At 35.8% G+C, this 12,261-nt stretch overlaps 1 protein-coding gene across 9 annotated transcripts in view; it reads left to right on the top strand.

Annotated features, from left to right (window-relative positions):
* ATG5 (autophagy related 5) overlaps positions 1-10,810 on the top strand; it is a 74,485-nt gene extending 63,675 nt beyond the window's left edge. For 2 of the 9 annotated variants that reach the window (XM_017829248.1, XM_017829238.1), the window contains exons 9-10: positions 2,968-3,048; positions 4,765-5,415. In XM_017829248.1, the coding sequence (XP_017684737.1) occupies positions 2,968-3,048; positions 4,765-4,854 (171 nt within the window). In that variant the 3' untranslated portion in view covers positions 4,855-5,415. Of the gene's footprint in view, positions 1-253; positions 872-2,967; positions 3,049-4,764; positions 5,416-8,472 lie in introns of those variants that run through there. The other 7 variants (XM_017829295.1, XM_017829264.1, XM_017829257.1 and 4 more) reach the window with 6 other exon arrangements.
* The last annotated feature ends 1,451 nt before the right edge of the window (positions 10,811-12,261 follow it).

The following is a 12,261-nucleotide window of genomic DNA, read 5'->3' as shown; positions in this document are numbered from 1 at the left end:
GGAACTGTTAAAAATAGTCTGCTCGAGCTTAGTCTGCTTAGCAGTGTTTGAGGCCAAATTCTCTTTCTCTAAAAACTTTTTCAATTGACTTTTTCAATAGAAAAAAGTTTTCTAGTTCATTTACATGCTTTCTGACTCCTATGAGATTAGAAGTGTAAGCCAAGTTCTCATGAGCTGCTCCAAAGTGTAATAAATTTGGTAATAAACTTGCTTGTGGTGACTATTTTAATCCACTTTTTTTGTTATGTTTCAGAAATGTGGCTATCTAACCTGAGGATAGACTTGAGGTAGAAGATGACAGGAAATGACAAGAGAGGAAAAATTGGATGGAGAAGAAAATTATGAATCAAATATTTGATTCCATCTCAGTATTTAATTATATTTGATGTCAATGATAATATTGCATATTCATCTACTTCCATTTTGGGGATAGAGAAGGCTAGGCATTTGCTGGAATATAATCCACAGGATATAATCATACTAAGAACTTTATAATCATGACAAAGAAGCTTTTTTCCTCTCCTTTAAGTTACAGGTTGAGATGTTTATGCCAGAAGAAGAACATGTAGAGATCAACCAACTGGCCTGTGTCAAAACCATGCAAAGAAATCGAGCAGTAATTAAAGCTAAATCAGTGAATATGGACTTAATGGCAGTCCATATTCATATCTTGCCTGGAGTTGGGCTTTTGTAGTCCAGTACTCTGCAAGAACAGAGTTCACTGAGGTTGATACAGGTCTAGTTCTATCTCAGTGTTTTGGACAAGAAGCAGTAGTTCTTGTGAGGGGCTCTGGTAAAATGACATCAAGATGCTGTAAGGGTTATATTGAGATATGTAACATGAGTGACAAAACACTCCCGGATGGAGAGACTGATATGTCTAACTGTTTATTTTGGAGAGGAATTAAAAAAAAAAAAGAAGAAATTATTTAGAAAAGATAGATTAAGCACTTTTGCTCTGTTTTCTGTGAGTTGTTCAGTAAACGTATTAAAAATTAACATTCCTTTTAAAAGAAATTTTTAAACAAAATATAAAGTTGTAGATTTTATTTGTCATTAGTTGTCTTTGAGGACAGGAACTTGCCATAGTTGACAGCTCTCTGGGATATCTGAGCAAATATCAAGAATATCCTGAGCTGAAAACATCCATTTAGGAAAACGGTGACCTTCAGCTTGAGCAATTGAACTCACATTACTACCAATGATAAAAATAAGTGATATTGTCTTGTTGCTGATAGTTAACCAGATCTATGTGATTGTTTATTTGTATTCATGTTGGACAGTTAGATTATATCCAGAAACTGAAATTCTTACTCTCCGAACTTTGTCTTGTGTTTGGAGCAATGTTTATTCCAGATACAGAATCATTTTAAGAAGGAGACTTGTTCTGAACGATGCGTTGACCATATATTTCTGTGTTTGAGTTCTTCACCTGAAATCAGCTTCAGTGGCTTTTACCAGGGCTGTTGAGATATATAGGCAGGAAGGAAAAGTCAGTCCTGTGCTTTTATGTCACATATTCTAAAATTTTTGAGGTCAGAGGAACCTTTTGTTGTGGCTAGGCTATTTTAGAGTTGGCTTTGCAGAATTTTTTGTGTGTTCTTGCTCTTGGTCAGAGGATACTGAACAGTGTATCTGCTGATTCGATCCAAGGTATCATCTCTGTGTCTCTTTAAACTGATAGTTACTCAAAATTAGAGGAGAGGAAGGAAATAAGGATTTTGGTAGTTTATGTGTGGTCAAAGTGAGGTTAAAAGTATGTTAAGATTGCTAAGGAAAATGAGTCACTTCTAGCAATGAAGCCTACTACCGTGACAAGCAGGGTCGTTTTTTCATAGGATGGAATTCACAAAAAAGTAAGGAAAGCCTGGGGGCTACTGCAAAGCTTCTGAAAACTCCTACTAAGATTTTATTCCAATTTAAAGAATTTTAACTAAAGGGACTGCTGCTGAGTAGAATGTGTAGTGAACTTAGACCTTGAAGCTATCACTTCTTAAATGTAAAATATATCAGTAAAGAGAGTGTAAGTGTTCTCTGTCTGAAGTACTTGTACTGAGTTCATTCAAAGAACAGGTGATCATTTTGCTATGAAATTTAACCAAAATCAATTTTTTTATGCAGTTCCCATACGTAGATATTGAGCTCCTCTTAGTACTCAGCTAAGTGCATAAGATTTGTTCAGAATACAAGTTTGTTTTGCTATTTGAGACCTTTATATTGAGGTTGTCGTTACTGTGGAGTCAGAACATCTCGCCATATTTCTGTACTTTGGTCACTTTTACACCTACGCATGCCAAAAACAGATTGGAGATATTCCAGTTAGATTAGAGTTTATGAATGAAAAAGGCTGAAATAATAGGTTTTAACTTCTAATATTTTTTAAAGGTACTGAAGAAAAGCAAAGCTTTAGTACTTGATTTATAGATAGTTTAATTCATTCAAGCTTGCTTACTAAGGAAAGAAATATTTTGCCATAAATTAAAAAATATGTGGTATCTGGCTATAGTAAATATTACAAAAGTGATGTGGAAATGTTCACAAATACCCCTTAGCCTAGGGGTTTTTTTTGTATTTTATGAGCACATGAGATTTTTTTTTGTAGCACACACACAGTCAAAATAATCATGAAGCTTGTTTTGTTGTAAATGGTACCCACTCATTGTCAATTTTAATATTGGACATTAAAGCTGCTTTCAGTTTTGGATAGGTTATTATTAAAGAGGTGGATGGTATTCATCAGTTTTAGGGCTAGCAGGTGAAAGATCCCTGTATCAAATGGAACCATTGATGACAATACTGAGGTTTGAGGGTTTTTAGAGATGCTACGTACTTAAAATTGCAGAAAATGAAGTATGTTTATCAAGTGCTTGTTTGTTTCTCTTCTACTACCAGTGCAGAAGTCACTGGAGGAGTACTTCTTTAGACTATGAGGCTTGTTTGGGACTGACTCCTCTCTGTATGTCCTAGAATATCCAACCTGAGGTGCCCACAGAGGGGAAAGATAACTCCAGCTGCTGTTCAGTGCTTTCTTACCACCTGTGGTTACAGGTTAGAACACAGTCTTTGAATTTACTTGCTAATATAGAGTAGTCTTTTGTAAAGAATTGCACATATGTATGTATGTGTCACATATGTGATCCTCTGTGCTAGACCAGAAACCTTGCTTCCAAGAAGAAGATTTTCACTTTTGCTTGCCGGAGACTTATCTCTGCCCAGCTTTGGCTTTAGGCTTTTAAAATTGGGTCAGCCATATCTGTCAGTAACAAACTTAGTGGTTGCACATTACGTTACTCACATGAAGCACATTACTGAAAGCTATGTGTCTGTAAGTAATTTCCTAGGAGATCCTAAAAAGCTAGATTAAAATCTTCCCAGTGAAGATGTTGGTGTGTGTCTTCAGATTCAGAGATGTCCCAGGCACCAGGTGCTGAGCATATGCTGTCAAGGAGTGCTCTGGCGTTTCAAGATACTTATGCCTAAGGGCCTGTTCTGCCTGGTAATCTGAGGAGCAGGAGAAGTGGGAAGGAAAGCAGCCACACCACAGGCACAAAAGGAGAACTCTGTTTCTTATAATGCTGACCCAAAAGGAGTTTACCTACAGTATCATATAGCTATTGCCAGTAATACGTTTAGTATCATCTAATCCAGAAAATACGATGTATTCTGAAGATAAGCAAGCAAGTATCTGTGGCTCACTTCACAACTGAGTAGGCTGGAATCTAGTTATGTTACATTATTAAAATGCTGCTACTGCATGACACTTGGTTGTATTTACTCCTTACACATTTAAGTATCCTTGTCCAATATAGTTCCATGGCCTTGTATCATGCAAGAAGTTTGCTTGTAGTTTGAAGCACAGAGTTCTATTTCCCTATTTAGGGCTGTAAAGTGGTGCTGCCCCTGACTACGGGTAGGTTCTGGGACTTGCTATGCAGAACACTTGCATACAGAGGATTCCAACTGAGTACTCCAGGGACACTTTTGCTAAATCCTGAATATCTTGTATTGTCTATCAGTGAAGGGATTTAAATGTGCTAGATTGTCCTGACAGGTGATTGCTTGAGGCCACAAATCAGAAGAGAGGTATTTCATCCCACTAAAGAATTTTAAGTGGTACATCACAGATGTAGTCTCTCTGGAGGAGCTGATCTTGAGTAAGTGAAAGGGAGAATGTCGCTGCAGCATTGGTGAGCATTGAGGTGCTAATCTGTGTGAAAAACTGCTGAAATAAGTACCTTTGGCAGAAGTAGTGCCTTCTCACTATGCTGCTCTTAGGCACTTGACTGTGTCTCAGAACTAAACTAACCTTTTCTTTTCCCTCTATCTTCAATTATTTCTTTTTAAATAATAAGGTAATTAATAATAAGGTGTAAAAAATGTATTTAAAATGCAGTAATCTGAATTGATGCTGAATAAACTCATTTTCCTAATATTGAGTGGTGTACTTTGCAAGCCATAACTTATATAGCTAAAGGAAATGGAAAAAGTTACTGTGTGATACCATGACATTGCACATCTTCCCACCTTCTCTGAAGACTACAGATTTGCTTTTTTGTTCTTTTGCTGTATCTCACTGATGCCTGAACATTGAGGGTTTTTTAAGGAAGCTGAGGATTCACAACAGCAAATATTGTAGTAGTTAGGGCATTCCCCTTAAAGAAGGGAGAGTGGACTCAAGCTGCCTCAGGTTGAGGAGGGCTTTGAACCACTGCCTCAAGGACTCTGTTGAGATGCAACAGGCCACTCTCTCTTGCTTCCTTCCAGCGGATGCCTATCTGCAAAAGGGACACCTTTGCCAATACTTTCTTCGGGTTTGCCAATACTTTCTTCGGCTGGATCAAGGTGGTTTCCTGATCAGGAACACTGAGACACCTTTTAGATGACTGAGAAGCAGATCTCTTCTTTGCTTTAGAGGTGCCTGTTTCTCTCCATTTTCTGTACAGAGCTGGAAAACTCTTCTGACTTTACGTGGTATGATCCATTAGCCTGGGTCAGGTACCTACTTAAAGTGTTGCAGCCTTGACTTAATGTCTAAATTAAGTGGTCTGAAATGTCTCAAAAATGTCTTAGTACATAATGTGTAAGCATGATTACCTGCATTCTGGAGATGGAATATTTTTAGATTTTACCAAAAAGCTTTGCCATCTGTGCTTCTCGCTTGCCACTAGTGACTTTTGGGGGCTATACTAGCTTCTTTTATTGATGGAGTTCCACAAGGAAAGAAAAGAAAAATCATTTAATCCTGGGACAACAACTCTGATATTATGACTTAATTGATTTTCAGCCTTTTTTTTTTTTTTTGCAAATGCCAAAACAGTGTTTGTTATTTGTCCATCACTTCAGTAATGGAGTGATTCTGCTTTTAAATAAATAGTCATTATGTACATACGCAATAAAAACTTCTTACAAAACATATATTGCTATGCTTTTATTTTTCTTGTATTTCCACTTCATCTTATTTCTGATATTAATTTGCAACAAAGTAAAAGAAACCATCTTAGGTCATGTGATACGTAACACGTAACTCAATTCTGACATGATTCTAAGAGGAAATAAAAAGTCAATGATATTACTGGAAAACTTGAACGTATTAGTTTTGAGGAAATCATGGGGGTTTTAAACTACATTACTGAATATTGTAAAATGGGTATTGACAGCAATGATATCATCAAGTCTGGACCCTGTGTACTATGATGAGCAGAGCTATTTGCCCTAATTTTCATGGGCCTGGTCCAATGACACAGAGTGGCATTAATCTTTGTAATCAGGTCATTTAAATCTTGCACCACTCATTTAAATACATGTTGTGTTTAGCAACTTGTACACTTTGTAGATGCATTTTGTCAGTTTAAAAAGACTTTTTGTTATCAAAAAGAATAGAATGTGGGGTGGGGAAGAAGAGGACAGCAGTTGGTGTGTATTTTGTAATTCTATTATATCTGTAAAACATGTATTTTGTAATTCTATTATATCTGTAAAACAGGTGGATGAAGCTTTCATGATAGCTAGCAAATCATCCAGACCCCAGATGACAGTGGAAATGGATAAGAATTAGACAGCTGTTGAGAAAACAAGCATACTTATCAGTAACATTATTAGTGTATTTGCTGTTGACAACTTTTTGCTACAAAAAGTCTAGAAGATGTCTGTAGGAGAGAGACTCTGTATGTGATTTAAAATCGGGTGTGTGACTGAAAGCATGAACGTTGAGGAAAGTTTGGGTAAATGTGACTTAAGTGAGAGTTTATGGCCCCTAGTAACAAAAGGAGGGAAGAATGTTAAAGTAAAAACAATGGATTTTTTGAAAGAAGGCTATAGTGAATACAGAATTGGTAGATAAGATCTTTTTAGTCAAGCCTCAAGGGGAAAAGGAATTAAGGAGAAGTGATGCTTTGTCAGAGATAATACTACAGCACAAACAATGCTAATGCAGAGATTTAGACTTTAATTAAACTGTAAATTCTTCATTGACCTCTGAGACTTTCTCAGTTTGCTGAGGAACAAAATAAAAGACTTGTATGAGAAAGGGATAAAGCTGGGTAAGGAGCAGGGAATGGGACACCCAGATTAACTGTATTTCATTTCTAAGCAAGAGGCATCGAGTACACGCACATAAAAAAACACTGTCGTGCGGTAAAAGAAGAGCCAAAGAAAATATTTATCACATATAAGCCTTTCCTCCAATGACAAGAAGATGATACTGAAGTTCTAAAGCATTTAATCTATTTTTTACAAGTTCTTGCTAAGAAGAGTCAGATATTCATAGGGTGCTAGCACAGTGCTAATGCCAAACCAGCGTTTTGTCATCTATTTTTATGCAAATTAGTTTTTTCTGAAAATTAAATAATACTATAAAATGTAAAAAAAAGGTCACTAACTGACCAATTTAAGGAATACCATAGGTAGGTTTTCATTTGGAAGTGTTAAGTACATATATTTGAAGGTTACTTAGATATTAGGAATACTTAGGTGTTCCCTAACTTCTGAATGGGAAAACTGGGTTTCCAGGATCTTTTCTTTTGGAGTTATACTCTTGACAATCTGACTGGTAGTGTTTCAGCCCAATAAATACCTGTTTTGGCTGGAAATACCAGAAGTTTGTTTTTAAATTACATGCTTCATTCTTCAGATTTGTCTGCAATAAAACCAGAAACCAGCAATTGTTTATGCTTAATTTAGTGCGATAATGCATATGTTATGCCATTCAGGGAATCAAGAATTTGTACAGAATATACTGTATGTAAGTAACAAGTAACAGAAGTATAATGCTTCAATTTAAGCAAACAACTGTCTGCTCTCACAGGAAGAATTATTACTAGCATGAAGTCAACTGCATATTTAAGGATGATTCTTCCCAGTGTAATTTAGTGCACTGGCATAGGTACCTGATTATACTACAAACTTCTTCAGACAGCTGTCAAATCATTTTGATTACCAAACAAATAGGATTTTGTCTAGTTATAAAATAGAAATTATGCTGCAACTGGGGTGGTTGAATGAAAGAGCAGTAATGGTACCTTCACTTCTAGATTCTGCTCTCTTCCATGCAGCTCTGGGGGAGGATGGTGATTTGTTCTGTAATACAGACAGTGAAGGGGGGCATAAAATGCCAATTACAAAAGGCAGCGATATTTTTGACCACTGAATGTAGATTTCACTGTGGTAGGTCCATGTGAGAATGCCGTAGTATAGTATAAAATCAGTAAAAGGTCACTGCCTACTTTCTCCCCCTCAACCCTTATTTGGAGCGTATTTCGTATGCTCTTCTCATCTCAAGATTCTGAAATAAATTTTCATTTTTTGTTGTTTTAGTTCATGTCATGACAGTTATGTCAGTTGCTTTAGCTGGTTCCCATAATTTGAATCAAAGGATCAAAGTACTTGCATCCTCTGGGACAAGTATAAATAAAAAGAATTGAAATATTCTTAGGAAATATTCTTGTCATACTGGGAATCATTTGCTAATTTAGCTTTTCCAAGAGATGAAACAAAGTGAGAAAGAGCTGGTGCCAGTTCAGCCCTTGGAGTAACTTTGAAATTTTGCTAGTGATCTACATAAATTATTCTTAGCAAAACAAAATTATTTCAGGAATATTACAGGTATTATATTCTTATGCCTTACAGCCAGGTGAGGTGGATATGCCTTAACTGGATTGGCACCAAGCTGTGATCACTGTAGGGAAAGAGAAAAAACAACCTTACAACTAGTAAGGAAGAATGGCGTTTTCATTAAGTTTCATTTTAACCCAGTTTTTTCTTGGAATTAATTTTAACTCAAAGTTTCTGGTTTAGATGATAGAAATCTCAGCTTTCTCCACATTGATAGTTCCTACTTTTTGTTCTGTTAAATGTTAAATACTGTTAACACCAATTAAATTTACCATAAATGAAGTTTGAGTAAATGTTTTAATCTTTCTCTGAACTTTGAGTGATATACTAGTAGTTTCTCTTTTTTTTTTTTTTTTTAATTAGATGGAGAGCAGAAGACTCAAGTGATGATTCATGGAATTGAGCCAATGCTGGAAACACCCATTCAATGGCTAAGCGAACATATGAGCTATCCAGATAATTTTCTCCACATTAGTATCATTCCCCGACCTACTGATTGAAACTCAGCTATATTCATATAAGGATCGTTCTCAAGCTGGAATTAAAAGGGCATGTCAACTTCTTGCTTCTGTTAGTCTTGACAGAGGCAGCCTGACCAGAAAAAAAGAAACCAACAAAAAGCCGAAACAAAACAAGAAGTCCTCACTGCTGTAAGCCAAACAGGAAGAGAGATCCTGTCATCAGATAAGGGCAATTGGGCTGATCTTATTTTGCATCACTGCTGCGTTTGTTCACTGCTATAATTAAATCAGTTGCGATATGAAAGAATTTACAGGACTTCTGCAAGTCTGCTGTTTTCTTGTAAAATATAATGAAGCTGAAAACTGTCAGCCGAAAAGCAAATGGAAATATGTCACTTGATTGTATTTCTGATTAACAAATAAACAGGGCTGTTTCGTAAAGTGGTAGTGTTTCAGCTTTGAGGGTGGAAACACTGGTTCGATTTTCTAGAAAGTTAGACACTGAGAGATTCGGTTACCAGTAGCTTTTTGTAAAAGATCAAATTACTGTAAATCCATCTTTCCTTAATGAGAAGTTCATGTTTACAGTATATATATTGGTATGCAAATGATCTTTTAACTTTGATAACAAGCAGTGAGAGATTTTAAAGTAAGCCCATGAGCATGTTTTGTCAGTTAAAAACATGCGCAACTTAATAATTTACAAATACTTTTGATTTGTATGCTGTCACTGAATACTCTAGTGTGTTTATTATTCAAACCAGTTTTCATAAACTAGCAATGATGTAGGATAATTTGTCTCAGGATCTGTCATGGCGTTTCTTTGAGTTCATCTATTTTTTTTTCCTCCAAGAATATTTTCTTAATTTACTTTAAAAAGTTTTTTTAAAAAAAAAAAAAAAAAAGAAAACTGAATGGATGTTGCAAACAGGATTGTATCCTGCTGTTTATTTCCATAGACTAGGAAACAGTTAAATCATAGAATGATGAACAGATTTCTTTTTAATGATTTTGAATTTTGGAAAGCTGAGACTTTTCCAAGCTAATACTTCCTCACATCTGTGGTCCCTGAGCAATCAGTCCGAAATGTGGAAGCTTCTAATCTCATTGCACAGATTTTTCCTTAGTTTAGCAGATGTATTTTTAGGTTATTGGATCATTTTGGTTTCTAAATGTTTGTTACCATTGCAGATGCTACTAGAACTCTACCAATTTTTTTGTTACAGTGAATTCATCAAACTGTGCTCTATTGCTTTGTCTGCAGTTTGTGGCTGTTTGTGGCACAAAACAATGTTTATAGTAGACATATTATCAAATATGTCAAATATTATCAAATATAAAGAAAGCATGACATTCTTCTTTCAAAAATAGTGGCTGTTGAAGTTCCTACTCACAGTCCTGGCTTGTAAATGTCCTGGTAACTCCCAGTGCTGTTCCCATTCGTTTCCATGCTCCCTTTATGGTGGGATACTTACCTGTATCTGAAAAAGGAAGAAAATGAAAAATCAATCAAATGAATAACAACCTCTTTATGAAGCAAGAGGGGAAGCATCTCCATGGGTAAGGATAGAGTTGAAGCTAAGAAGAGCCCTAAGGGCAGAAAAAGTCAGTAGACAGGTTAGATAGTGTTTTAAATGTTAACGAGGAAATAGCTTGAAGGGAATGGAAGAGGTACTAATGAAACAAACCTATGCTATATTCTGCAGGACATGAAGAATTTTTAAAATAAAACAAACCATGCTGATCTCTGTTTATGCAGAATTGCAATATAATATTCTTACAGAGGGATGATTTGGTTGAGTTATTCTAATTTCCAGTTCTGTTTGGAATTTTTGTTACATTGTTGAATTGGCATTTATAAACTTCCTTAGGCGGACATATCTAAATATTTTGGGCGATTTCAAAGTCCTGCCAGTCGATAAAGCAACTATTTTGTAGAGTCTTCATATTTAACAAGTGTCTTTTGTAGGCATAATTTTTCCATTAATCAGGATAAGAGGCAATACATTTAAAAAACTGTAGAGATTGTGTTTCCTTTGTTTTAAGGTAAACTGGAGAGAGTCACTGGCTATTTTAATATGTTCTACACCAGCATTTTAAGTATACAGCTCTTCTCGTGGCCCGTATTTGCCAGTAAATCCAACTTTAAGGCCTAGCATGGAACAAAAAACATATTGGCTTTAAAACATATTCTTTCCTCTTACTTTAACTATTTAAACTTTATTAAAAAATAAAACAAAGTTTGAGTCTGTCTTTATTTCCAACTAAATAAAGATCTTTCTCATGGAGTGACAAGAATATTTAATAATACTTAATAAGTAGAAACTTCTTAAAGAGCTGGTTGGGTGAGGTATCTAAACAAAAGCGCGTCATCACAAAAATGAAGTGGCATCTTTGCTTTACCTGAGTTAAATCACATTTTTGTAGTTTCTTTTACTTAGTGTGCCAATAATAATAGAAGGTGTGTTGTGGCGTAATTAAATACTTCACTTTGAAATTCTGTAACTTCTGGGAAAAGATCTGGTCTGAACTGGTCAGAATCTAAAATAGTGCTCACTAAATTAATTTCACTAATAAGGAAAAGTGCCAAATACATCCGTGCACACTCCTCAATATTTAGAATTTAAGTGTAACTGGTGAGCAAGTTAAATCATAGTGTAAAATGCACCAAAATACAGAGCTTGTTGCCGTCTTCATTGTATTTCATGTTTGGCAGTGGCTACTTTTAATTTTTGAATGTTCAGTGAAGAAAGAGTGAATTTTCTAATTATTTTTTTTGATACCACTGGTTGTCAGTCAGCATACATGGTAATGCCTTTTCTTCAAGTGGTTACTTTAGTTTTAGATTAATTTCCATTAATTCTTGGGTGGGGCTGGGGGAGAAGAGTGGAATGTAGAAAAGGAGCATCCTCAATAAAACAAATTTGTACTGGTAAAAAGTCAGATAACATTACCACTACTAGGAAAAATGTGAACATGACATCTGATGGCCTAGTAACCCTGAAAAATGGAGAATAGGAAAAATGTTGAAATGAATTTAAAGAGGAGCTTAGAAAGATTTCTGCTGGGAAATGAGTAGAGCTTGTGCAATGGTGCCTTATTCTGCTAAAACACTTGTAATCCTGGGGTCCCATTAGGTACAGAAAATTCAGAAAAGGTGGGGGAGAGGGGTTGTTTGTCCGCAGGGACAGTAGTTCTCAGGTGGAATTTTGAGGGGGAGGGGTCTGAACATCCAGGGAAAGGAGAGATTTGAGCTGGTGTAGAGACTGTGCTGCTTTAGTGGTAGAAATGCTGGATATGTGTATTGCTGTGAACAGGAACTCTTGCAGGAATGTGAAGAAATATTAAATCTCAGGACAGATCAAGCACAGGAACATGCAGTATGAACTACCATCAAACTGTTGAGCTATTTCAAACCTGGTTACTTCTCCACTAAAAGTTTTGGGAGATGTGGAGCAGGTCAAGACAAAGGTTAAGTTATAAAAAGCGTAAGAGTTGTTTGCCTAAAATTGCAGTCGTTGGAATCAGTGACTGGGAAAGTCGTTTCAGTTCTGTATTCCTTTATGTTTTGCTCTGACAGCCAGATACCTATCAGCTGATGAAGACTTGATCATCACTTCCAGTATTATTTATATCCTGCATAATAATTACAACTTTTTTTTTAATTACCTTATATGATGAATGAAGTCTG

This window comes from Lepidothrix coronata, unplaced genomic scaffold (genome assembly GCF_001604755.1).
Source record: "Lepidothrix coronata isolate B3197 unplaced genomic scaffold, Lepidothrix_coronata-1.0 Scaffold5, whole genome shotgun sequence".
Lineage (NCBI taxonomy): Eukaryota > Metazoa > Chordata > Aves > Passeriformes > Pipridae > Lepidothrix > Lepidothrix coronata.
The sequence above is the reverse complement of the archived record's forward strand: the minus strand, read 5'-3'. Positions and strand labels throughout refer to the sequence as shown.